The sequence below is a fragment of the Diprion similis genome, chromosome 6, assembly GCF_021155765.1.
Source record: "Diprion similis isolate iyDipSimi1 chromosome 6, iyDipSimi1.1, whole genome shotgun sequence".
NCBI lineage: Eukaryota > Metazoa > Arthropoda > Insecta > Hymenoptera > Diprionidae > Diprion > Diprion similis.
In genome coordinates this window covers 19,161,139-19,189,111 of record NC_060110.1, presented here as the reverse complement: position 1 = coordinate 19,189,111, position 27,973 = coordinate 19,161,139, and the positions used below count along the sequence as shown (strand labels likewise).

The window sequence follows — 27,973 nt, the reverse complement described above, 5'->3', positions numbered from 1 at the left end:
GGTTGAAGGTACACCGTTAGTCCAATTTTACTTAACAAGACACTCTTCTCTTCAGAAAATGTGCAATTTCCGTTTCAGTGTGGGAATCTGAGAAAAGAATTTAACGCAGAAAATTTCGTCCATTTACCAACTTTAAGGAGAATGTAAAAAGAAAATTATGTCCTTATTTTTAACGTATAAATTACATAACTTGGTCAAAGGCAAAAAGCAAGGAAATTTCAGAGCTTAAATGAAAAAGTCAGGTCTTTTGAAGGGAACAGTGCCTTCGTACGAAGTCAAAAAGAACTACCGATCCACCTTCAACCTTACAACAGTCGATTGGTTTTCCTGAAAAACGAGTTTACCTGAATATATAACGTAAAACGTGCTTGTCTGTGTTTGAACAGTAATAAATATCAATTACGGATCTGTCCAAACTTTGAGACTTTGGAAAAAAAAAAAAATAATCATATCTTCAAGTTTAATAACTCGAAGCAGGCGCCTCACACATTATTTCTCGACTTTCCGAGAGTGACCCATCAGACCTGTAGGAATGACGTGGAAAATAAACGGAAATGAGAATCAGACGGAAGGAGTGCGAACGATGGGCAAAGATATGAAATCTACAAAGCCGTCTGGCTCAGTTTCATACAAGCTCGGCAATAACGAAGCGCATGGCCAAGCCCATCATTCCCCATCACACTCCGTGTGAATTCAGTGTGAAATTTCCCGTTACTATACTTCATATTATACCAGCGCAGTTCCTTGCACACCTACCCAGCTTCCGATGAAAAAAACCATACATACGAACATATCTACGGGATAAAACATCCCGTGCAGGTATGCATTATTTCGGAGAAATTTGTTTCGCCGCCATGAAAGCGAATCTTCGAGACCCCTTTCATCATTTTTCGTCGAATTTATATCACCCCGTGTGACGGTGGAAAAAAATGTGCTTTCGTTGTAAGTCATTGCTTTCCCTGAAAAATAATGAGGTAGGGTTTCCGGATTGGCTTGGATTTATAAACCTCGCACAGCTTGTGAAATTTATACTTAGTACCTCCGACGACGCCGCGAGGCAACCACACGATGAGAATTCAATACAGGTCAACACAGCGTTTAAACGACGATAGGTAAAAACTTTATTAACAGATTCTTCGCGCGCTCTCGAAGAGCCGATAAGCTGTTCATTTTTCTTTTACCTCGAGTAGTTTCTACCTTATTAAAAAATACTCTCTATAAGATACGGAAGTTGAACAAAAAAATAAAAACAATTCCAAGGTGCAACGAATTTTTTATTCAAGCGAATGAATTTCTCCAGCAATTATAATCCCCGTTCATTTGTTCCAATTATCGGAAAAATCTCAAAATCCCACGCAACTTTGTAATTATTATTTTCTTTTTTTACTCCTCGCGAAGTTTCAAGTTTATTAAATTTAATCCATCGACAAAAAATATGTGTGTAATATCGAACACATCACGTACACGCCTGACGCCCTGTAAAGCTCAATGCAAACGGGAAGAAAATTTGATATTCCTTATTTCGATCGGGGATTATCCATTCGGAAATAATTTCCCGACACACGTATGGTTGACGATGGGGGATTACGTTGACAGCGAGCAATATAATTTTCGCGAGACGTGATTTTTACACCTGTGCTGGGATTACTGAGAGGTGTTGACGCGTAGGACAGACGGAAAGTCTGAGATGCCGGTACCCGCGCCTTTCGTAGTTTCGTTTTTTCTTTCGAGGGGCGTGAAAACGCGGATTAAATTGCATCGTCGTGTTTTCATCTGATTTCCCGTTTACCTCTGCTTGCTTTCATCTTAATCCGCGACACGTTGTGCGCGTCTATCTCGATTTTCAATAAAACCCACGAAAAGACAAGGCTGCGATGAAGTTGGGTCAGACAAATTGAAAAAATTCCACACACGTGATCTCAGTTTAACACAAAGTCTGCGTTGAAAATCTTCAAAGGCGAATTTCCACGTATCTTCATTCGGGCGCGAAATAAGATTACAATGCAAATATCAACGACTGCAATAATAGAAACAGTAAAACCGAGATCTCTTTATTTTTTTAAAACCCAGTCCGTTTATTGCTCACTTTACAACATAATCGCACATTACTTTTTTTCGCAAGTATAAGCACGACCTGCTCAACGGTTTACCTGCAACACTGCTGGACTCGAATGTTAAAAACATCCTCTAAAGAGGATAGAAATTAGCGCTTTGCGGCGCCATTTTCAGTCCCTCAGATGTTCGGCTCTCTGGGATAAAAGTTCAAACTCTGCGAGTGGAATTTTTATACCAGTTGTTAAGGTATAAAAGTCCTGTGGTGAACCGCATTTTAGGCTCACGAATAAAAGTACGCGACGCTGTAAGGAAATTTGCCATGTTTGTAACGCAGGGTCGTCGAGAAGACTGAATAACATTTTGTAAATGCGAATTTTGAGCGGAAAAATTTTTTGTGTTTCAATGCTGGTACAAGACATCCTAATAACGAAGAAAACGTCCGATAAAGCTTTCCTCTGAATATGATTGACCAAAGGTTACGAATGTCTGGAGTTCAGTCTCGCAAATTCAGAAATCTTACTGTAAGTCATAAGAGAAATCGGGTTCACATCTAGACGTGGCTAAGCGTTGAGGGTGACAGGTCGAGCAGATTGGTTTGGGCGAGACTAACTTTGTACGAAGAATGTCAAAATTGTTTCAGCAAGTCCTGTAAGAAGAAGTTGGGACGACGCAAAAGTCCTTCGGTGGTCGTAAACGAGCAATTACAGACGATGGCTCGTAATCGAAATCGCCACTCTGCAGGTTTGGCCTTCGATATTATGGCACAGCTCTTCCTTCAATTTCCTTTAATTCGACATTTGTTTGAGAATGAACGGAACCTGAAAGAAATTCAAATCTTTATCTGCATTTCAAGTAACCGAAAGGTTTCGGGAAACCTGATGTACTGCAGAGTATATTTAACACCCATCGCACGTGCGTGAAAAAATTTTCTGGTCGAACAAATTGGCATATGAATAGCTATAGTTTTGTCCAGTTCCGTTTTCAACCGAGCAGCGATATCGCCATTGATAACTATTTATCAGTGACCCGATTTGCGCGCGAAACGTACATACATGCATGCATTTGCATGCCTATATTGACAATCCCACGTAGGTACCGGAAATCGGAAAGACCACACACTCTAGGATTGTCATCAGCAACGTTGCGCCCAAATTTACGACGAATGCTGCGGTTGACCGCAATTTTATATCCGATAGTGCGGTCAAGTTGTTTCCAAATTCATAACCACATCGGCCGCTGTCAGCATAAGTTGCGAGAAACAATGGAAGAAAAATTGAATAGAAAAGACGAATTAGGGCTGTGAAAAACAATTCCAGAACTCGTTACTCGAGTGTCGCAGCTTAGCGAAATGCCGGGGAAACATCCCTCGATATCGACTAATTATCCGCAAGCCAATAAGACCGCGGATTCTCCGATGTTCGAATTTCAAAAGGCACGTCAGTTGGCGCGTAATTACACTTTACTATAGATAAATGGGATCGACGCGTCGGATTTTAAATTACAGGTCAATCATTCCACGCTTTTGCGATACCCGTTCGTTAAATGGAAATTCACATTCGAAAGATGTCGAGAGAAGAAGTTAATTGACTCGACGAACCGAGGAGAGATTGACTATCATAATGCGGTTCGTTTTACGCTGTATTTCCGGGCTCGAACTTCCTCGATTGCGTCAAGGATCTTATCGCGTTTTCATGCACTCTTCATCCTCTCGGAACTCGTCAACTTCACACTTCGGCTCTCGCCACTGCTGGAAAACTTGGAGAATACCGTGTCCGTCTGTTTATCTACAATCTGCGTATCAAATGCACGCGCACGTTCGTTCTCTCAGTTTCCCATGCCAAGTCCGCCAGATAACGGCACATGGGTTAAGTTGAGACAAAGGACCATTCACGCTCCGGATGACAAAGTTGCATTAGCAACGTCTACATGCCTCGGGACGACTAGCGACTGGCTGTTTCGGCTTCTTTCTTCATCAACGATCACTCGAATCTTCCACTCTGGAGAAGTATGGATAATAAAAGCGAGGGAATTCGATAGTGGAGTTTGAAACATTCCTCTTGCGGGTCCCAGAGAGAATAGAAGAGAGTTAGTATTTCGGCAGCGATTGGATTAGTTGTTTGAACCGTACAGGGTGGAAGCTGCAGGGAGAATTTGTTTCTGGATTTATAACCGATATACAAACGTTCATCAACGTTTCGAGCTTTCCTGTGTGTTTAAAAATTCCGAGTGACCGAATTCGCTTCCGAAAAACTCGACCGGTGAGTACCTACGTCAGACTCATAGATACTAATTGAAACTCACGCCTCTTTTTCAAATTTTTTAGCCAGTGAAAATACCGGGTGAAAAAAGTGCGACGATCGGAACTGAATTAGGGACGGGGGGAATGATCATCGGTTTTGAGGCGTCGGAAAGTGATTTCCAATTCACTGAAAGGTATTAAGGGGCGAAAGAACGACGTGGCACATGAATTTTTCCTGCGGTATTTCCGTTACAAAGACAGATACCAGGGGACCACTCGGTACCAGATGTCCCTCGTGATCCATTGTAATGCAATTACGTTCTCGCTGAGTGCCCTACCTGTCTCTTCTCCCTTTTCCACATACCTTCGTGTTTCTGCATGCTCTGCCCTTTTCATCCTTCTCGACCAAAGGAATCCCGGCTAATTTTCGTCGTTTCATTTGAAACTGTTAATTCCGGAAGAACCAAAGCTGAAGAAAAACCTCGAGGGCCGGAAATTCGTAGTCGATTTATGAATAAATCTTTGTTTCTTAGTTCGTACAGTTCGAGACCAAGTTTTGTAGACAAATCGAAAATCACACGTTGAATAAAAAATGTTTAATGTAAGTAACTCTTTGATTAGTTGAAAAAAAGTTGAGCTCCGCTGACGCGCACCTTTCTTCTCACAGGTAATCCGATTTGTATCTGTCCCTCGGTACGAGGAAAGTTTGCGATATATTACGGTTCCATATACCCGCGTACATAAAAGAAGGCAGGAAAGAAGGTACCGTGAAAGTAAATAATGAAAATTTATCACGCGTTATCGTCGCGAGAGTGACTAAAGCACACAGAGCGTGGCATAAAAGAGTCGGACTAGCGTGCAGCAGGGTGTTGTTCGAAAAAGGAAGCGAGCTGCCAAAAGAACTCGAGAAACTAACTCTTCGTTGAGCTTAACTCCCGGTGATATTATCCGGGCGAAATGTGGTTAGGCGTTCGGGCACCCCGGCAAAGTTCTTTTGCCTCACCGGGAGCTGACCGAAGTTTCGAAGCACGTGCGAACACAACTGTACATATAATGAAAGGGGTTGTTTGCTCCTAGTGCTGGTGCCCTAGGTACTGACCCAAAGAAGTACCCCAGCGTGCCTCGAGAATTTAATCGCAAGAAATATACGCCTCGGATCGGGATTTGATACTGGAGTCACGGTATCACGGCTGCCTAACTTCCAACCTTTGTGCCGCACGCGATCCTTCCTCTGCACCTTCGACCTGCACCAGTTCCTGGAGTCGGAGATTAAATGGCGATCAGGAGAAGAGCGCAGGACCTCGACCACCCTTGCCGAGGGGCGCTTCTAACTTTCCTGCGACAAGCGGGCGCGGTCTTGATTAAATTTAAACATAATTTCGGCCCAACTTTTCACCGCGTGGCTTGGGTTAGATGGCCGGATGATAAGGGGATTCTCCACGCCGGGTCGAGCCTGTGATTGTGAAACGAGGAAACTTCCGAATCTGCTTAACGGAATACATTGCCTCGTTCTTCGCGGGCTTCTACTCTCTAAAATTTGTTAAACTTACAACGCAAACCGAGACGCGAAAGAAGCCGAAAAGGAAAGTTCCCGAGATACGCGTCCTCGATTTTCTTCGTTTTTTGGATATGCTCTGATAGATTGGAAAACATTAGACATGTTTTATTTTCGCTAGTCAAGAATTTGCCAATTGACGGGTTGAAACCAACTCTAAGGTTTATCTCCAAAAATGTACAATTCGTATTTTACTTTCGTGTGTCGTTTATCTATGCTAATGACTGCTGGGTGAAAAAAGGGGAACATAAGGGATGATTTCACCCTTTTCAACAATACACATATATTATCTTAGGGGGTCGATAAGTATTACAAATTTATTGTAATTTATATATTATGGTTATTACGAGTATAAATCATATACTTGGTGAACCAATCCACCACTAACTGTACTACCCTTGTAAATATCCATTTGCTTCAATGAAACATTCACAAATAAAATAATAATATTACAAAAACCCACATTCGCTGTAAAAAAAATCGAATTTTCCATTCCGAAAGTACAAGACCTGGTAATACGCTGTTCGTTTTTATACGGTCGTATTTTCATAACACTCCGATGCTAATACGGCTAACCAGAAATCCGAATCCACGCATTTCGACCTCATGATATTTGAAATATGAGAATTTAGTGATCGACTTCCAGCCACACTTGGTTTCGATACAGCATCGATACACCCGCGGTACCAAAAGTCTCGTATCGTAAACCAGAAAGCAAAGTTTACAGGCGCGTGAGGGCAGCCATTTGGTAGCAACGTTTTACCGAACCTTTTTCAAAAATTGCCAGTTACAGTCCATCCTGTAGGTTGAAAGGTGTGCAAGTAGGGTGGATTTGCAATCTCGTACACCCACAATTCAATAGTTCTGTTTCACACGGAAGAAAGCGGAGGGGTGATCAGAACTTTGTCTGACCTTTTTATCCTCGAAAATCTTGAGGAGACAGTTATTTCAGCCTTTGAGAGTATTCGAAGAAAATAGAGATTGAAGAATTTCAGAAACTGTGAAATTTCGTGCAAGGGAAAATGCGGATTAACAAAATATCGGACGAACGGAATTGTGAAGTGTATAAGTTCAAAAAGCTACGAAGCTTTTCAGCGTGAACGCAAAAATTATCCAAAGTTTTGAATGAAAAGAAAAGGTAACTGACTGTCGTAAATTTTTCATAATCGCGTAGTTCTCGATCGAGAAATCGTGTAGTTAGGTAAAGAAACGTTCAGTTGCTCGGAAACCTGTATAGACATTAAAAGGACTTTTCTCTCAGGCTCCTTAGAAAAACGCGCGTCCCAACAAGTCTGAGTCGCAAAAAATTCGTACGAAGCGGTGCCGAAAGCTTTTTCAACATCCAGATAATCTACTTCAATTTTTTTCAACATTCAGATTTGTTTTCACACGCGATCAATCTCGCGTTAGCTTTGCACTGACTCTCACCATCTTACGGCTATAAAATTATCAGACATTAGCTTGAAATTGTACGAATAAAGTTTGATTTTACTAAAGAACTACAGTATTTAGCATTGTGAGAAAACGTTTCTTTCTTTCTTTTCAAGAAACTCCATGTAAGCCAGCTAAAATATTTAGATCCCGGCAGAAAGGAGGCATAAATTAGAAACAAGAAGTTACAAAGTAAACGGTGAGAATAACTTTTTCGAACATCACCACCTTAGTCTAATCGTAAAATTTCAATTTCCGCTTAAACCGTTAGAAGCGAACCTCGAGTAAAGGTAAATTAATTTGAGTGAGGCACGTTGTGTATTTACCTACTTATATTAAGTCTTGAAGAAGTTTCCCGACAAGTTTAACCGCCTGGAAAAGAGAAATCAAGAATCAATCCCTCGGTAAGTCCTCGACATCGATTCTACCGAAAGCATAAGGTCATACAATTTTTGAAAATATGTCCACATATATCTCGAATGCATCCTTAAGGGGATATATACACCTTAAACTAATAAAATCGAGGTCATTTTCAAAGAAACACATTTGATAGGAGAATAAATATTATTTATTGTAGTTTTACCCTAGCTTAGGGTCATCTTTGCGGATTATTTCACTGGTTAAACAAATATCCTAACTGTATTACGAAGGGCGGTTCAACCCTGGAGAAGTGCCGTCGCGTTTTTGTTTCTACATCACGTTGTGCGTGACTGCGATGCCATCTTTGATCTGAAATGATTGGTTTTGCATGAATAAAGTAAACAGTTATGCGCATGGATTCCACCAAAAATATTCGGAATTTAAACATTTTTTATAATTTTTTTCAGCCCATATTTAGCAGCGTACTTCTAATCACTATGTTTATTGATTGTTGAACAGAATTCTGAATGAAATTGCTGGGTATTGTTGGTAGAATTCATGCGCATAACTGTTTACTTTATTCATGCAAAACCCCAATCATTTCAGATCAAAGATGGCATCGTAGTCACGCACAACGTGATGTAGAAACAAAAACGCGACGGCACTTCTCCAGGGTTGAACCGCCCTTCGTAATACAGTTAGGATATTTGTTCAACCAGAGAAATAATCCCTAAAGATGATCCTAAACTAGGGTGAAACTACAATAAATAAAATTTACTCTCCCATCAACTGTGTTCCTTTAAAAATGACCTCGAATTTATTAGTTCAAAGCGTACACGTCCCCTTAACAAACGTTACAAAAATCAGAGCACCTTAAACTTTGGTTCGAACTTCGTGAAGTGGGCACACACAAAGTTCGTTAATTTCACGGAACATGAAGAAAAATGCTATTACGGTTGGCCGGCGCGTCGTTAATAATTGTCGGAGAGCGTTACTGCCGGTGCATAATTCGGGCAGCCACGCATCGTGGGCAGGAGAGAAAGATGGAGAGGGATGGAGGGTTGAGGAGAAGAAAAAGCGTAATACGTTGAACCGAGGGGGTAGAAAAAATTAAGCGCCTAGGGGAGCGCCCCACGGAACATGGGGAATAAACGCAGGCTAATTTGCGTAGATCTTTTCGGCCTCGTTAATCAGCGCGATAAATCAGATAGCTGATCTGTTCTAGGGGATTAGAAAACGGCAGGTGTGAGATACTCCGATCGGTTTTACAGAGCCTGGAAGGTTGCTCGGCGTGTAGCACGCATTAGCAGGCCTTGAGGCTCCCGAGTAGCTGCAAGGATTTCTCGAAGTCGTCCTCCGAAGCCCCGAAATCCCGCTAATCCTTTGATGGCTTATCCAAGGACTAGCTTTGCTCCAGCTTGTCACACGGGTTACGCCACTCGCCTTAACGCGGCACTCGCTTGGTCAATAAACGGCGGCCTTCCAATCGTCTTTTGGGGGCGAAAACCATTCGTTTCAACGTCCAGAGGGTGAGACGTGGGAGAAATAAGAAATCGCACGGCGTGTCAGCGAAATATTCTCTATTTTATTTCCATGCTTTTTTTTTTTTTTTTTTTTTTGCTTATTTAACATCTCTTTTTTTTCTTATTTTAGGAGGGTGGGAGAAAAACTTCGCAATTTTGGTCACGGAGTTTTATTCTCGAACAAGAAGTGTGTATGAAAAATTGACGCGGCAACGGTTTTCTAGTCTATAAGCTCGAATTACAATTTGGAAGTGAAAGTCGATAAGCGCCATGGCCATACTGTAATACAGAACTGTCACAATATCTAACTTTCAAGGAACCGAAAATCTGATTCATGGGAATTTGAAAGTGTGTGAGAGAAGTCGAAATGTAGAAAATTTGAAGTATAGAAAATCTAAATATTAATTCTTCAGTATGAACATTGTGCTAAGCCAAAAAGAATTCTGACGATTCTATAATATATATGTTATACATATTTTTGCTTTTGGTATACTGCGACCTTTCTACATTTTGAAATTGTATGAAATTAATTTTCGCGTCGTTGAAAATCGATATTGTGGCCCTTCCGTTTTGTGGCCATTCTTCTTTTAAATCCTTACCGACAATTAGAGTATCAAATGTACCTGAAATTCTGTCCAATTAGGCGGGTTCCCTTTGGCGTTTACGACCGCGATCAGCACGGCTACATAACGTCTGGAGGACAACTTTACCCGTACATACTTTTCGAGAAAATGAACCCACGTCTCCGTTTGCTAGAGCTGATTAAGTCGAGAAAGCCTCCGGCGAAGGCTGATTAGCTTTGAGATGTATTGCCGGCTTTGACCCGAGGAAGAAACGTTGTGTAGACTCAGATGCAGGCGTGTTACAACTTGGCTAGAGTTTGAACGATTTTTTGCCGCAAACGCGTTGAAAGGTCATTTATTTCGTAGAAGAAAATACTTGGGATTCTCGAAAATTGAACAGTGAATGAGCTTTGGCAACCGAGTGTTCCATCCTACGAAGTAAAGAATAACCGAAACTGCAATTTGAGATGATTCTACGATTAGGTATAGGTACAATATGGCGATATAAACGCCGATCAGGTTACAACAGATTCAGCCAAGGGTGGTAATTTAATCCGGTATTCTGACACCGTTTGAAGCTTATATCATTGAGAAAACGGATATCCAAACGGATCGCAATCGAGTCAAGTGTGCAATTAAAGGTTAAGATTATGGCTTTGAACTTTGACGCGTGCGAATACTTTACCGAGTTTAGATTTCAGAATTACAATTCCGTGATGAAAAACGCGACACACTCAAGATAGGCCTGCGAAGATTTCCGACTTTCATGTAATCCCTGCAATATGGCGGCGTGGGTTATCATCTGAGACGGAATTCGTCAAATTAATTACTGAAAAGCCGGGTCCGTCGCTTACACAGCTACACGTAATAAATCCCATGTATATTGCAAATGTATGTATGAAGAAACGTAAAAGCACAATAGTTTCAGTTGTGCAGAAATTCACGAGGGACGATTTTTCACCCGCTTCCGGCTCACGCTGGCACTAGAGTTTATTAGGACCAAACAAGATGGGGAAAAAGGGGAGAACAAAAACATTGAAAAAAGCGAAGCGGGAGAAAAGGAAAAACCGCAAAGCGAACGCAGCTCGTACCGGAAATTAGAAACCTTCTTTCAAATTTATCCACCTCCGAGCTCGAAGGGAGGAAAGAGACAAGAATGGACCCGGAACTTCTTGCAATGTTCTTTCCTTTCTCCTCGATTACAAATAGCCCCGAACTAATTTCAGGTCAAACTTTCGCACGCATCGTAACGACGAAACCCAAATGGAATATCGATTACTCGTCACTTGCGTTGCAAATTGCACGGAAACAGTCTCGCGAATTCTCATTTTACTCATTTTCTCGAGAATTCCGCAAAGTATCTCAGCTACGCACTTTACCAACCCCTAAAATGCGGAAATGTGGGAATAGTAATTCATGTCAACAAACCACACGTTTTTTTAATGATTTTCGGGATATGAGCAAGTTTCCTGAATTCCGATACACGAGACCGATGCACCGTCGAAATTTGAACGCATTCTGTTCGTTTGTTCATTTAATATACGGAGAAAAAGGGTGAGTTCGCTCGGTCGGTAAGGGTAGGAGTACCACATGACCTTAATCGCAAATATTGTTTTTTTACTCTTCATTCTCGGAGAAGCGATTTATTTATATACACATATATTTATTTATAATATTTTTCTTCTAATTCAAAATAGTCTCTTTTGATTCAAGATAAAAGTGATAGGAACAAGGACTTGGCTTATCGAGTGCAACAAGATTGGTTTGAATTGACTAAACATTTCTTTCGCTAGATTCGAACTCGACTTTTCTTTTTTTCTTTTGTTTGTATGGATGAAAAGGGACATTCAACCTTATGCGAATCGCTAATATCTTGGTTACAGGGGTCGAAGAAATTCGCGTGACCAAGCTGTTACAGAATTCATTCGCATATATATGATTTTTTTCCTCGTCTTGTTTTCCTCCTTTTTCGCCTTCACAGAAATATTCGCCGACCCACGCGGGGAGAAAATTGTCCAACATTTCTCTAACTCTTCTGGTAAATAAAATTTCCGGTGAATAAAAGTTGTTGATTCACCGGCAAATTTCCAACTCTTACATCGTCATCGTGATGAATGAAGATGTTTTTCCTGCTCAACTGTAAAACGAAATGTGCATCGACTTGATGAAATAATTTTTGATTGTAATTCGTCTGACTTTGGGAGTTCGAGAAAAAAGAAAGAATTTTTTAACTCGTTTAATACCATAACAAAACTAGAACCGAAATTGCCACCGAAATTACGTTCACGTTTCCTTTTTCTTGCAGGAGACGGAAACGTCAGCTTTGAGGAATTCGTAGAAATCGTAAGCAACATGGGAGGAACGAGTGCGGAAGAAGCGACGGAAGATCAAGAGGAAAAAGAACTCCGCGATGCATTTCGGGTGAGTTTATTGAAAGTAGTTGCGTTAATTTTGGTGAACCCCTCAAAAATGCAAACTTCTCACTGCAATATTCAAAGTCGTATTGGGATGCTACGACTTGGAAAATTCCGCATCGATTGAATAAATAACGTATCACGAAGGTAAAAATTTCGCGTGACTGTCTGGATGGAATTTCCATGCGATTCCGAGAATCGCTTATCTCGTTTTCGCGTGACAAACCTCCCTTCAATTTTTTGCCCTACTCGAGATAACCGAGAGTTTTCTACACACGAGCTGGTAAAGCAGCGAATCCCAAACGCGGCTTAAACGACGCGGACATGTTTTCTAATCTGCGTCGAGATATGAGATCGCTATTGTCTGCGAGACAATTTCGGTTCAGGGTTTAATTCTGTGAAAAAGTACGTCGAAGTAAGACTAAAGAGGAAAGGGTTACTTTTCCAAAAATGATTCTGCAAAGAATTTCTACAAGAAAATCTTGCTGATATTCATTCACGTGATAACACTGGAGCTTGACTGAAAACGAATGATAAATATTGGGCTTCGAAAATTCGGGTAAAGTTAAATATTGATTGCGAACATTGTGCAAATGTTTTGCAAAAACGAGCGAAACTCCGACGATAGAGGTAAATCCATAAAGTGGGTAAATAAACGGGACTCCTCCTCGGGGTCTCTCGAACTTCCAGCAGCTTGGTTTCAAAATTATATCGTGTTGTTGTAGGACGGCGATGGTAGCGGGTTGAAACAGTCACTTTAAAGTGATAATAGTAGGTACCGAGGCCTTAATCGATTCAGGAAGTTATTTCAGCCGTCCCGCGTCGATTAAAACCCCTGTAAGTGAAACAAACCGCTGTTAAATCGGAAGTATTCTGGCCAAGGAATTCTCGACTCGCACCACCGAATAGCCATGCGAATGTTTTCAGGGGAAAAGAGAAATTCCGTAATTGTTGAATCACGTTTCCTTGACGAGAATTCTAGGGGAGGATATTCGGTCCCCTGGCCATAATACAAAGCTGCTCGTTCAATTAAACGCACTCCGTGCTCGTGTCACCGCAAAAGTATGGCACGATGACGTCACGGGTAATAATTGGCGAGGGGGTGAATAAATTCTTGATAAGCCCGGCGTCCTTAACGAGCGAGGAGCTAACAGTGAGGATAAATTATCAGGGTAGGTTTTCCCTAGTGGGATAAGAATTGCATACATATATTCCGCGGACTCTATTTACTCTCAAGAATTCTCTCCGCGAAAGTTTGTAACAATAAGCGTTACAAGCAAATGTCCGTCAATAAATCATCGGTCGTTGAAGTATTAAAAAGTCTTGAGACGTGTGTCGGTTTCTCAAATTTCTCGATCGATTTTCTCGACACGTAGCATTGAGTTTATTCACAGAGCATGCCAAGGTCCCCGGATTTCCCTGCAAGTCACCTTCGCCCTTGAATCGCATCTTGAATGCATCTAACGAGGCTTATCTTGCGAGATGATCCCCTCGACTCGCGATTCTTTCCCACAGCTTGCGAGAAAAAATCTTTCTTCAAGCGAACCTCCGACGAACCCTTCAGCCTCATCCCCGAGTCTTGTATGTGTGTTTATACATAGAATAAATTGTGATTCAGGGCGCGATTAAGAAGCAGGATACTTGCAAAAATATGTACCGCCAAGCGATTCTCCGCTTCTTCGTGCAGGCATGTGCCTTTTACTTCCGCTCATGCAAGCATGTAAACTTGACGATGAATCGAAGAATCCAAGCCCGTTCGACTCGAGACTCTCCGAGTTTGTCGAACCGAGGATCGACGCTGCACTCGACGGCTTGGAAAATCACAAATTCATTTTACTACCTGCATACATGAATATCTGATTTTATGCATCCATAATACCTACGTACCCGTTAAAACACGGTGGGCGTGACAAATATTTACTCGCCGAGGTCTGCATGCAGCGGATAATATTCAGGAGGTCAAACTGCTGCGCCGATATTTTTCGATCTGTTAAACATGCCTGAAACGAGATGAGAAAGTCGTGAAAAACGATTCAGGAAGACTGATCTCGCATCTTATCCGCTTCGCTGTTATACTTTGGAATAATAAAAAAGAACTTCTCATTTGTCAATTTGACGCAATCGCATAAATATAAAGTGAGAAAATTTATATTCTCCATTCTCCAACTTGTTTTCCGTTTATAGGTAAATATATTATAATACGTTATACCTATACGTGAATGGGAAATTTTTTTTTTTCGGTACAGAAGGAACGGGGAGCGATAACTTTTGTTATTGCGTTTAAAACGGCCGAATATACCTCGGTTGTTTTATGGAAATTGAAAAGTCCGGATTCGTGGTTTAACGCGGTTTTATCCAGTTTCAAAAGTTCTTTTTGTCTGTCGAAAACGAGGGACGCCAGATAGAATTATGCGTCTCTTAATTTAATTTAAAAAAATTTTTGAACAATGACTGAGGCCTGCGATCTGATTGCGAGAAGAAAGACAATCGCATCTCGAATGCTGCAGGGGGGCGCTTGGGGAGAAAAACACCCCTAAAATTACCCCACGAATTAACTACCGAATCGTTGAGTGTTTTCTCCCGCTTTCTTTATTTATGAAGTCGCGATCATCCGCGTACCTACGTTTATATTTATAATATTGTCCATAAATTGAAGTATATGCATACCTGCGATTTGTTCGTTGCAAAACTCCTGCGAACCGGTTAACGATTCAGCGTTTTTCCGGCAAATGACACCGCTCCAGAAAAAGGACGAAACGACGGACAAGGAGCGAGTTGATAGATGCTGAATAACCGTAATGGCTGTAATAAGCGTTGCATCGTGAAACAAGGGGGTCATTTATTCCAGAGCATTAATCCGACAGAGTTAAATTAACGAGTGACGCTGCTGCAGCGTCCAGAGTTCAACGATGTTTCACTAAGATTGTATACCTATAGAAACCCTTCAATCCTATTAGAGCTTTCACGCGCCGCCTCGTAGTTTGTACTCTTAGAAAGCGTTTCGAACGTACGTCTGAAAGTACACTGATTGTGGGGAAAATATTATTTCATAAGGTTACTAAAGACGATCTAGTAAAATATTGTATTTAAATGTTGTTGAAATGACTGTAGAAAATTTGGTGAAAAACAACTATATTTGGTTCTCGATGGTGAATTTCTTTGCTTTTTGCAACATTAAATTTGTTTGTTCAGTTGACTTTAGATATATATTTGCTTCGGTTAAATATCAGGCTTAACATCTGTTCATGCTTGCACAGTCATCAAATCATCGCAATAGTAGTAAGAAAAAATGTAGCAAAATTGAACATAATGAAAGAAAAAATAGTACAAAGTACTACAACCAACTAACTTTTATTTTTTACTCCGAGTCCTGCCTCTCCTTCATGCTAAAAACTGAAAATCGTTAATGCCTATAAATAACAAAACGCGTCTAAAAAATTTATTTCCTTGCAGTAGCAAATTTGCAAACTTAAAAAGAATCGCGATCGACGGCATATTGCATATAACTGGTTAAAAATTGCACCACTTCGCAGGCGTAAAAACACCCCGAGATGCAAAAAACTGTGCGACAGTGAATGTAGATAACGAACTTGCGTCCTGTCATTTCTTCGGGATGAAAACAACGCCGCCGGAACCGAGTGTCGACGGTCATTAGGGCGCATTGTGTCACCCGGGACTTCGAGGCTGCAGCCTGCGGATACGGCGGTCGATTCGAAAGCGCGGTAAACGGCTCGGGGAAGGGTTTTCACCCTTTGAAATATACCTATTACGAAACACCTGAGCTCCGGGTGAGTCTGTTGAGAGGCGGCGCGGCTTTCAGCGGGGATTAAATCGTGTTACCAAGTTTTCTCTCTCGTTTTCGTATTATATATCGCGATGTGCCGCAGGGGACTTTACAGCTGGCGGGAAAATTACCGGGAAATTTGACGTTTGCGGCCACCTTGCCAGCTCTGTGAAGCAGAGTTTGATACAGCTGTAGAGGTGTGTAATGCGAAATAACGATTACGCGCCTTTTAACCTTCATCTATTATCCCGCAATCGTCATTAATATATAGTATATATATATACCTAGTCTTGAATATTCTTCAAACGTAAAATTTCACCTAAAATCAAAGGGTGTGAAAATATTCAATAATTTACAGAGAAACTCATCTAACGAGGGGAGGAAAAAAATTTCACCGGATGGTGTGAGTATCAAAGAAATTCTTATCTCGGAAGAAAAAACCTCTGAAAATTGATGCGGAAATTTTTTCCGTTGTACGGTATAAGATGTAAAAGTCTGCAGGACGATTTTCCCTGACGTAAGACAAAAGGGAAAAGGTAAACCACCCCAACAAAGCCCTTCGACGAGCAACGTTATGCCATAAGAATTTATTATCAATTAGAATCAATACAGCGAATAATCAAACGTGATACACCGCAGAAGGCAACACGAGCAAAGCGGTTCTGGTAATAAGAGTCGTAAAAACCGGCTGCGCGTGGAAAGGCGCGAAATGAGAAGGGGAATAATGAACGTTGAGGAGATATTTGATTTGAAAAAAAGAGAACATTAATTACGCTTGCAAGTGAGACGACGAGGAAAAACCGTATTTTTCGAACCCTGTGATATTCTTTTCAATTTTCACGACTATAATTTAACATTTTTTAGTAGTCGTCGATTCAATATTGCCATATCTTGATCGGAAATGATATCAATATGTTGTAAAATTAAATATATGACGCTGCCGAAATGCAGATAAGAAAAAAAGTGTTTCAGTAAATTAGTTAAAAAATAGTCTACTAAACTATCGAATTAATCTCCTAGATTCTCGAAAAATATTCAAGCTATTTGAACAGAAACATCTAAAAATCATTAAAGTTTGTTTGTCTTTTATTTTTGTATATTAAAAAATATATTCCGATCATCCAGTAATAAAATGGATAAAAATCAGCCTTCTCAACGCTGCGGGAGACGAACGATTAGAAATAACGTTTGAGCCTCGAAATAACAGCTAAAATATTTCCCCTGTCTTGGGTGAGACGAAGGAAGATACGGATGGACGGATAGATATATAGGAAGACGCCGAGTGTCATGAGATTACGATAAACCGATCGCGCGTGAAATGAGCCTGAGTAACGAGCTAATAACTCGAGGAGAAGCGGGGAGAGGAATCGAATAGCGATTGGGAGTCAATTCTAGGGAGCTCAGCACGAAACCGGAAGTGGTTGGTTAAGAGGCTCAGGCTGCGCGGCAGCTCCGAATATAAGTAGGTACTACCTACATCGAGGATTCTCGTCTCGTCCAGAACTCCGGATCTTACAGATCGGCGCGAATCGAGTGGCGAAATCTCGGCTTCATACATGAATGGGTAATTCTTAATAATCATATTTTGTTATACACATAACGCTCTTTTGAATTTATCATTCTCATTTATCTCCCGCGTCAGGTGCACGGAACGTAGAGACACGTCGTCGCACGTGTGGTTAAGAAGTCGATATTTTAATCTCCGCGACCTCGTGCCACTGCCAGTATCTCCCAAAGCTTGCAGATTGTCACGGACTCCGGTGAAACGGATGGGAACTGTTCCCGTTTTTTTAATTTTTTATTTTTTTCATTTTTTCCGCTTCTTCTTCTTTTTTTTTTTTTTTTTTTTTTTTTCTTCTGTCTACGTAGATGCAGGTCGTCATCGAGTGGAATTCTAGCCATTTCTGTACAGCAAAACTGGAATTTGGTGAAAAATTAGTTTTTTGTATTGAGATGAACATATGTTTTGACATGATTTTCCGATCATTTGCATCGAAGCCTGCTGTACTATAAATGTTCGTATTGAGATTACTCGATTTCACGAGCCACGCTGGTCGGGTTAGTTCGTTTTCCATACATGAACCTACCCTAAGCCATGATTTACGACAAAAAAATTTACGAGAGAGAGTGGCGAAATATGATCCCAGAAAATGTTGCAGTGACTTCTTAATGAGAAACTTTGGTAGTTAAAATTTTGATGCGGTTTAGAAAATCGGCGAAAATCATATTTGAGAAAACGATCAGTGAATGATGCGATTTCAATTTGCGACACGGTGGGAAACTTTTCGCGTGGAAAATTGAAGTACCTTTATTAAATTATCCGCGTAAATGTACCACTGTAGGTTTTTTATTTGGACAACCCAAGAGAGGTGTATAAATTATCCAGAAAACAAAGCCGTCGGATTGAAGTTTGACAAAACTTTGCCCCCCCCCCCCCCCCCCCCCCACCGTGAACGTATATAATTGCGTTTCGAACTAACACGGTTTGACTGCCGGAAGCTTCGAGCTTCGGATGCTTTCCTCTTCCAACTTTATCTCTGCATCAAATTTTTTGGGACTTTTTGTGCGAACAAAAATTTCCAACAAGTGGCCAAAATTAAATTGTTGTTAATTCGTTATCTTGAATGCACAGCGCTAAATTTGGCAACTTCATTGTCTGCACAAACTGCAGCCACAAGCCTCGTCGACGGAATCTTCGATGCAGTTAATTGTAAGCCAATTTGCCAAAACGGTTGACCGCCACACATAGTCAAGTACTTGGGCAAATACGCCGACGTTCAAACAATCGTCGAACAATGGCGGATAACGGGCTTGAAATTCAATTTTGCACATCGAACGCATACGTTACGTGATGATTAATTATTACAGTAGCTATTTCACGAGATCTTGATTAAATAATGTCAAAATCAAATTGACGGAGATGCGGAGTTTTGAGTAAAAAAATGGACACTATGTGTAAACTGGAACTTCTTTCAACCTGCAGAGACGGTTAGACCTTATATATTAATGAATATTATACAGCTGCGGGCTGTAAAATACATTAGGTGACACGAAGATAACGAAATTATTTCGCGCCAAGTGCTCGCTTGATAATATAAGTTGTAACATTATACACGCGCAGAGTTCATCCCTTATCTTATAGAGCACTTGTAGCTCTTGACGCGGAGCCTCGTGTTATTTCGCAGCGATTATACATGTCGCACAGACCTTAACTTGGATCGTGAATAAGTATAGAGGTATAACTTTCGACAACTTCGAGGGTCGGTCTAACACGGAAACAATTTTTGGAAACGTGCAAAGGCGCGATTATTTCCGCGGGACGTTTAAAAATTACGCAACGCGGTGTAAATCATCGGATAAAAGTGTATTATGCCGAAGGGGGAGGGGGAGGGGGGAAGGTGATTGAAGTTTGAGATTAGATAATCGAAGGGTCGGTCTGGGTCACCCTTAATTCACTGAGGGCAGTTCGTCACGCAGCTTACAAAACCGCCGAAAGACAGCAAGAATTTATTATCTTGCATATCATTGTTTGCCGATAGAAAACGTATGATTCATAAAAGTTTTCCCAATTTTTTAAGGCGTTTATTTTTTATGTTTTCTCCGTTAGTTAATAATATGCCATCGAAGATCCTGCGCTCGGGTTTAATTGAATCAAGGCATCCAACAAACCTCTCCGAGTTTAATCCAGATTCAAATTGAACCGGATTCGATCGGGGAATTTAATAGGCCTGATTTCTTGCGGGTTTATATTATGATGAAATTTTAAGGAGCTTGATGCTTCTCGAGTGCCTGTAATAACAGCTGCTGCCACCGTGATATGAGATCGGGGAATTCGGGTGTATTGCAGGTGGTTCGAATAGCATTTTCGCCAGCGTCTATTAATTGAAAACCGCGATGAAGGGGGAAGGGGATTCGAGGCTAATTTAATTTCGATTCGGATCCTCACACTTCGGTCCGCGTGATACGACTGGAAAAATTTGACTCGCGTTAATTCGTTGGTCCGTTTATTTTTAATTTTTTTTTTTTTTTTTCAAACTACTATCCGTACAAACATACCGGAAGTTAACATCGAGTTGCCTGCAGCCGACCTTGTGCATGTTACAATATTCATAGAGTCAACTTCCCGCTCTTGATCAAACATTATAGGTATGGCTCAAGGCACAACGGTCAATCCAATATCATAAAATCATATGAACACAATTTGTTGAGGCCACATAGGCAGCATGTTTGAACAGAAATTTCTCGTTTGCCAATCGAAACACGTTGTGGCCGCAGCTCAAAGCCACGAGGATCGATTTCCGCTGTATTTAATTCATAGAGTGCACACATACCTGCGGGGGAGGAAAGTATCGATAAGAACTGATACCGGATCTGCAGTTTCCAACGCTTAAAGAGGGAAGTGCAGGGTTTTCGCACGTTGGAGGAAGAGAAGTTAAATGAAATTGTATCGATCTGCCTTTCAGCACTTTCAATTCGATTTTCCGTTGAAATTCTTAACCTGTATGAAACACTTTCGACGATTAGATTGCAGAATAAATATATCTAACACGCCGATACCCTGAATTATAATTATTGTTTTAACACGTTTAACACGATTTTTGATCCGCTCGTAAAGGAAGATCGATTTCCACGACGACACGCGCCGGATTTATAGTATAAACAGCCACAGCTCATCTGCAGGCTGCTTATAAATAATTAAACACGTGTAGCCAACACCTATTTAGCTCTTCCAGGTATCCAACTAACCTAGTTTATACAGTATCCATAACTCACGTGAAAGTTTTAACCACACGAGTTATAACCCAGCAAATTTCAAGTCTGCAGCTTTCTTGTCCCGCAGGTATGCGCTCACGTCCCATCGACGTATTATTATAAGCTCACCGTTAAATATACAAGGTCTTTACTCATGGGAAGAACCGCAAGAGAGCTTTCGACCTGGTGCAAATATATGTACGTACCTATATATGCGAGCTTTACTCAAAGTTCCCAGAATCTATCTGCGTTTGAAAAAATTCCTGCTGGGACTGCTGTTTGCTTCTTTTTCGATTCCGCTATCGAATGATTTTACAGTCATCCTCAGCACCTCGTTCGATTCAATTGTAGACTCAAAATAATCAGGACAAAAGATTGTCGTTGTATTTTTACTCTGCAAACGTTCGCCCCTGGGACCATTGGATCGGTATGAAAGCTACACACCATAGCATGGAGATCCGTTGATTGGAGAATCGATTTGGAATCGGGTTTTTTGTTCGAACGTGCGGAAACCGTGAACGCGTATCGTTCCATCGCGGATGTGAATCACAAGTTAGGAAAAGCGAAAAAACCCGTTCAACAAATCTCTGGCAATGTTGTTTATGCGAATAAAACAATATGTCTGCTACGTTTTAGAAACGAATTTGAGTAAATTCGAATAACGCAAACTCTAAGATGTCGACAATCTGAGAAAAAGTTTTGTAATCAGATCGTTTAAAGATCGAACCCTGCTGTTTTCGATCCCATTTTAATATTGATAATTGCTCATATTTTTTTTTTTACTATAAGGATCTCTGAAAGAAATTTCTTGAAAATAATATTTCACCAAAAGTTATCTCCATTTGGACTTGTATTTACCATGTACTGAATCTTTCCTAATTGTTTCGAGCAGTTTCAAACACGTTTAAACTTCTGTATGAAAGGGGTGAATTCTAGTCGTATACATGGTATAATTCATATACATGAGTAACCACGTGGGTGAAATGGAGTTTGAAATTCTAACGCAAATCAAACGCTTGAACTATGACAATAAAGTGAATCAATACCGGACGAATTACTGACTGAGAAAAAATGCTACATCGAATATCGCTAACTGGTATCGAAATTTAATTAGAACTATTCGATCCCCCGCAATATTTCAAGCTAATTATTAATAACTGAAAATCTCTAAGAAAAATAAAATCGATAATTGTGACAACCTATAATATTACATCTGCACTGAATTTCATTTGAGTGAAAATATCTACACATAATTTGATACGCTTTTTTCCTTGAAACAAGTATCGTGAATAAGAATTAAAAATTATATTGTTAAAAATTTAATTTGTTCTACGCTCATATAAGTTTTCTTTCAATATGAAATCGAGACATTTTCTCTTTTTGTTGTTTGTTTCTCGAGAAAAGAAGAATTCCAATCAATATTCAACTCCAGCGTCCTTTTTCTTGCAGACTAGATATATATGCACTCCATCATACATATAACATTATGCAAAGCACTGACAACAGGCACGCCAGCTATTTACAGGGAATATACAATGTACACCGCAGCTGGTAGATTTATCCGTGGGCAAAGTGCCCAACTTATCCGATGCAACATTTACCGATCACATGCACGACGCATGCTTGATAAGCTTACGTATAAAGATTGTCGGGGGTTTGAGATTTGCTTCGTGGAATTGACAAGAACCTGAGCCGCCTTTTGCATGCAAAGCCGCAACATTTTACCGTTTCAAAACCTCTTATACGTCCGGGATAACCGCTTGGCGCTTGCAGGATTCACGACTGGTCCTGTAACTCTGCCTTGATATACTTCTCAAGCCTAACGTTACTGCAGGTTAATATCGCCCCTTCATATCAAAATCCAATCACGCACATCACGGGTTTTTCAAACTTGACGCATAATTCGTAGAATCCGATTTGCAGGTTCGGTTATCAGCGATAACTGACGGACCGAAAAAAGATACGATATACGTATCGTGAAGGATCAATCGGACTGGGGGAAAGGATCATTACATCAATATCGAGTAGGATACGTACAATACACGTACAGCTTTTCTCTTGATCGGATAAAAATGTGGGGAGAACTCCCCCGGTTGAAATAGCAATTTCTTTATTTTTTATTTAAGAGAAATAGAGTTGGGAACGTCCGATCACCTGCCGTAGTTCGATTAAACGCTTAATCTATTTCGCATTGAGGGTCGCTTTGGCTAGAAACGCATTTATAAAGTGCAATAAAACCCCGACTCTTAAAGTCCTGCACGATTCCGTAGAGCGACGGGATGGGATTCGACGATGAGGATGAAGATTTACCAACTCGACGAGAGCTTAGGCTTTTCAACGCGAATCCGTTTGAACGAATATCTAGAGATGCTGCAGGATTACGTCACGCTGGAAGGCTTCAGCAGTTTGCGACTGATCACGGATTCAGGATTTTCACCCCGACAAAAGTACTCGAGGTGATTCATCTCGAGCGTTGTAAAACCGCAGCTTCCGTTCTGCACACCCCCAACCTTACCCGCCTTTTGATCATAGTAGCTCTTTAACGTTACGAGTACTTTGAATATCGAAAATCACCTCGCTAAGACTTCAAGCTCTAATTGTAAGTCCGTTCAGACTGGAAGGGGCGCGTTTAAATGATTTTTCCAAAGAATAATTATTGTAATAAACGAACGAAAAATACTCTGCCTACAACTTTGCCACCCTTTTTGAAAATGTTATGGGCTGTATTTTCAATTCAAGAAGGTTTAAATTTAACAAATTTTCCGCACAAGCGCGGACTCGCAACTGTTCGTGATTAATTCATCGCATGAATTTCTCATTTTAAAGGAAAAAAAAATTTCGCGTAGAATTGTAAACGTGATGAAGTACGTCCGATGGATATAACCTGCGGCACTTTGTAGCAGATCGACCCTTAAGTACACAAAGGAAAATATATAACCGGATTCAGCCTCGTTTAGAGCATCAACTTACCTCGCCGCTATTGTATAATATACAAGAATTTTTGAACTAATAAAAATTTATTTTTTCTCTCCTCGACAGAATGTCAAAAATTTAACGAAAATTTATCGTTGAAATTTCACTCTTCCCGCTTACAAGGAAAGTGCTCGCCTTATTTCTTCTGACCATGAGCCGTACAATTTTTCACTGGAATAATATTGCGTCTCGTGTAATTCCCCTGAAATTGAGGAAGATACGGAGTGAAATTTCACATTTGAAATTGAATTTTCAGGTATTCGACAAACACAACCGCGGCTACATCACCGCCTCGGACCTCAGAGCCGTTCTCCAGTGTCTCGGGGAGGATCTATCGGAGGAAGAAAGTGAGTAACCGCAAGTTAAAAGCTCTGGGAATAATGCCCAATAAATAACTGGCCCAGGTTTCATCCCCCAGGCTTGGTCAATATTTGCAATCGATTATTGGATACACGCGCGTTTATGTCGTGACAAAATTACGCGATAAGATACGCGGTGTTAAAATTGTTCACGAAATATTGCAATATCGTTATCGCAGAATAAATCATTTGCTTCGGGCTAAGTTATACGATAGCCTACCAATAATCGTTTACGTTATCGATCGAGTTGATGGCTTTCGTTTATTCCGTTTTTTTGTCTTGTATCGTTACAATAACGGTTTGAATATTGTTGAAATTGGATAAAAATTGATACCTACAAGTATAAAGTGTTTAGTATAATTATAGTATCCTCGATTCATCAATTCATTCTTGACTCGATATCAAATTATCGCAATAGTTAGAAAAGAACGGTCATACGAGTGACGATAATAAAATAAACAACAATAAAGAGCATTAGACTTTATGATTACAACTCCTAAACTCGTTTTCAATTTTTACCCAGAACTGCATATTTTTCGTTTATGGTGTAAAACGAAAATTGACAAGAACTGTATTATAGTAACCACACTCAAAAATTTTTCTACGCGTATTCCAACAATGCTAATTGCTAATTAATAAATTTAACGCTGCTGCTTGCATTCTATCAAGAAAATTCAAATTCATCCATGCATTGAACCCCAATACACCATGAGGGAAAAGGTGATGGTCAGTTTTTATACATTTCCAATACTCTGTCGTCGATATCATCATAAATTGATCCCTGTGCATAGTTTCCAGATACAGAGGCGCGATTGAGTCGTTATTTTATTTTAGTGTTATTACACCATACCTCTCCTTTGGCCCTTTTTATGAGCAATGCAGTGATCTGTTATCACGCGGAAAGGTTTCAAACAATTTTCGCTTCCCTCTCATTATATATATATATATATACATATATATTGCTACACTATCTGACGAACACGTATGATTGTATGTTTCAGTTGAAGATATGATAAAGGAAGTGGACGTCGACGGAGACGGCCGCATCGATTTTTACGGTAAGACTTGTACCTTCACCTCGACCCTTTACTCATATAGAGGGGAAAACGTACGGCCGTATACCATTTTCCCAAAGGTAAAGTTCCAGTTCGTAAATAATCAAATCGACTGAGTGACGAAATATTTACAATAGAGGTATGCGGCTGTGTGCGGAATGATGCATGCAGGACGAGAAGAGACGAACCGAGGGATCGGATGAAAATATATTTTACGAGATCATCCTAAAGTTTATGATTTTTTCATCCGTATCACGAGCCGATTCACTGTAAGAAGGAAAAAACTACGATGACAAGAATTTTCAAAACGGGGTGATTCGCGATCCATTTTATTATCCCGTGGATAAATCTTGGGAAAACACTCGGGGTTTTGTCAAAACATGTGGATTCGCCAATTGTAAATGGTAGAATAAAAAACACATCAAAAAACAGCTGCACTTCGTGCTAGTGATTTATTTCTTTCGGCGATAAGATTTTTAGATCTTTTCTTTGATTATCGGACAGTCATGCGCATCTATATTCATATGAAATCCCGATATTCTCGTCAAACTTTAAATTGTACAGAGAAAGGATCGGGCATGAAGCTAATTGCACAAATTGACCAATTACTACTGCCACGTAGATCGTAGGTTTCGGCGAGGAAAGTTTGGCAAACTTGTATTCCTCCGCGATCGTGTATTCCTTCACTCTACTTTCCCTTTTTGCTCATGTTCTCTATTGCCTTGAGAAATACCGCATGTGCTTCATGAAAAGCAGCCGAGGGTCGCGCGATCAGAAACTCGAAGGATGGTCTAATTCACACGAATAACTACTCGGAAGGAGCTGGGAGATTTTCTCTCTCTTTCTCTCTCTCTCACCCTCTTTTACTCTCAAGTCTTCGAGCCGATCGCGTTGTCCCTGCAAAAGTTCAACACTTGAGTCGGATGATGGCTTAACAGGGGAGGCGATGCCTAAGTAATTTCTGTTTGCAACCCCTTTGGTCAAGGGGTGAGGGGTTGGTGGTTGGCGGTTGGCTGACGCCATGGGCTCGGCCGTAGGCCCAATATCTGCATTCGAAATTAGGATTGACAATAAAAGCGCGCGATGTACGCGGTACCGAATGAATAATTCGAAGAGACGGTCCTCGTCCCTTAAGACCGGTATAAGTAACCTCCTATTTAACTCTTGAACGTTCGCGATTAGTCCGGTGACCGTAATGTAAAAAAGGGGGAAAAGATCGGCATTAAAGCTCATACACTTCGAAAAATCGATTAGATTATTTGAAACGGTCATCCGTGAGCAGCTGAGACTTCATCCTGGGAATTTGTTTTAACAATATGACGAGAGAAAAGTTAATAATAATGAGTATTCTTTTTCTGAAACTCCATCGTAGAAATTCGTTTTAACAATATGACAGAGAGAATTCTTTTAGAGAAATTGCGAGTTACTTGATACTCAACTATGTGGAAATTTTTGTTTTTTCATTCTTCTTCAAAACAATGAGGAGCTTGTCGTCTACATTTGCAATATTATTAAAACATCTTTGCAGAGAACGTCTTATTGTTAAAGATTTAAAGAAACTTTGCACAGGTACTTATGCGAAAAATTAATTTTACGGCAAAAAAAACAAATCGGTAATTCCTTAGAGATCAATATTTTTCTGTCTTTTGGATTTCATCTTGGGGATTTTCCCGAGATCTCGTAACTTCAAATTCCCGTTCGCATTGCGCTGCATACGAGATGATGACAGCCTCGGATCACGCTAAGGTCTTGAAAAAGGGGTCATTGGGATCACAAGGCGCGCACGTTTGCCTTTTACGGCTCCCCAAATCCCCCCTTCGCACAACCTTAGCGAATCTACCTCCCGCTTCTGTAAGACTGATGCATAGCTTTTACGTGTCAATTTGCCACACTAGCAATTCTCGCTTGTCCGTATATAGGTGTACAAAAGCGGGGCCATTTTCCAAAATCGAGGGTAAAAAAGTACCCGACGCCGAACCGCTTTCGAACTCTCTGAAAATTGATGAGTCACACCTCGTGTTGAAATATGGATATTTTACCTTCGAAAAATGACTCACCTTAATTCAATGACAATTAATTTACGATTGTCCGATTCCAGAATTCGTCCATGCGCTTGGCGAACCGGGGATTGACGAGGACGAAGAGGACGAAGAAGACGAGCCCCAGTCCCCAGCAGACTAAATTCTACTGTATCTTCCGCTTCGATCTTCTTAGATAGAATAAATTAAATATTTGCCGTCGATAAAGAGCATCTTTGTGCACCACTGTGTCCCGAGGGATCGCGATCTTCAATCTTCGACCTTCTGTGTGTGAAGGAAATTAAAAGTTTTCGAATTTCCCGAAAGTTATTCAATGTTTTATCCTAACGGGGCCACATCGGCAATGGATTTTGTTCAAATATTCTTTTGGTGATAAGAGTAAAAGGAACTTGGATTATTTCCCTCACAATGAGGTATAATGAGTCTTTACAACTGAAGACAAGTGCTTCGTTTTTCGAAATTTTAGGTCATTCAATTTGTACGAATGAACGAATGTGAAAAAGAAAAGGTGAGGAGAAACCAGGAACCATCGAACATTTTCCTATTACTCGGCGCTCCTACAAAACACACGTGCAACTTTTCGACGGCAACAGAACCATTATCGAAAACCAGTCGAATATCAAGATCGTAAATGTACATTCGATTTCTGTCCGGTCGCAGTTTAAACTTTTAACTGTTTCCAATCTAACAAGTAAAAGTAAGAAATGCGATTCTAGAAGTCTTCCTTTTATTATTCCTTCTTTCTTCGAGTTCTCCCAATTTAAAAGTTGTCGTATTTTTGTCCCGTTTTTTGCTCCATCTAGTGTAAAAGAATTGTTGCGACTGGTATTCGAAATTCGAGAACATATTTTACAAGCAATTAAACGATTTG

The 27,973-nt window shown here is 40.5% G+C and overlaps 1 protein-coding gene across 2 annotated transcripts in view; it reads left to right on the top strand.

The window, feature by feature from the left end:
- Positions 1 to 27,481, top strand: part of LOC124406819 (neo-calmodulin-like) — a 75,308-nt gene extending 47,827 nt beyond the window's left edge. For both annotated transcript variants that reach the window (XM_046882439.1, XM_046882438.1), the window contains exons 4-7: positions 12,032 to 12,147; positions 23,906 to 23,996; positions 25,010 to 25,066; positions 27,162 to 27,481. In XM_046882439.1, the coding sequence (XP_046738395.1) occupies positions 12,032 to 12,147; positions 23,906 to 23,996; positions 25,010 to 25,066; positions 27,162 to 27,244 (347 nt within the window). In that variant the 3' untranslated portion in view covers positions 27,245 to 27,481. The remainder of the gene's footprint in view (positions 1 to 12,031; positions 12,148 to 23,905; positions 23,997 to 25,009; positions 25,067 to 27,161) is intronic.
- Positions 27,482 to 27,973: the final 492 nt, after the last annotated feature.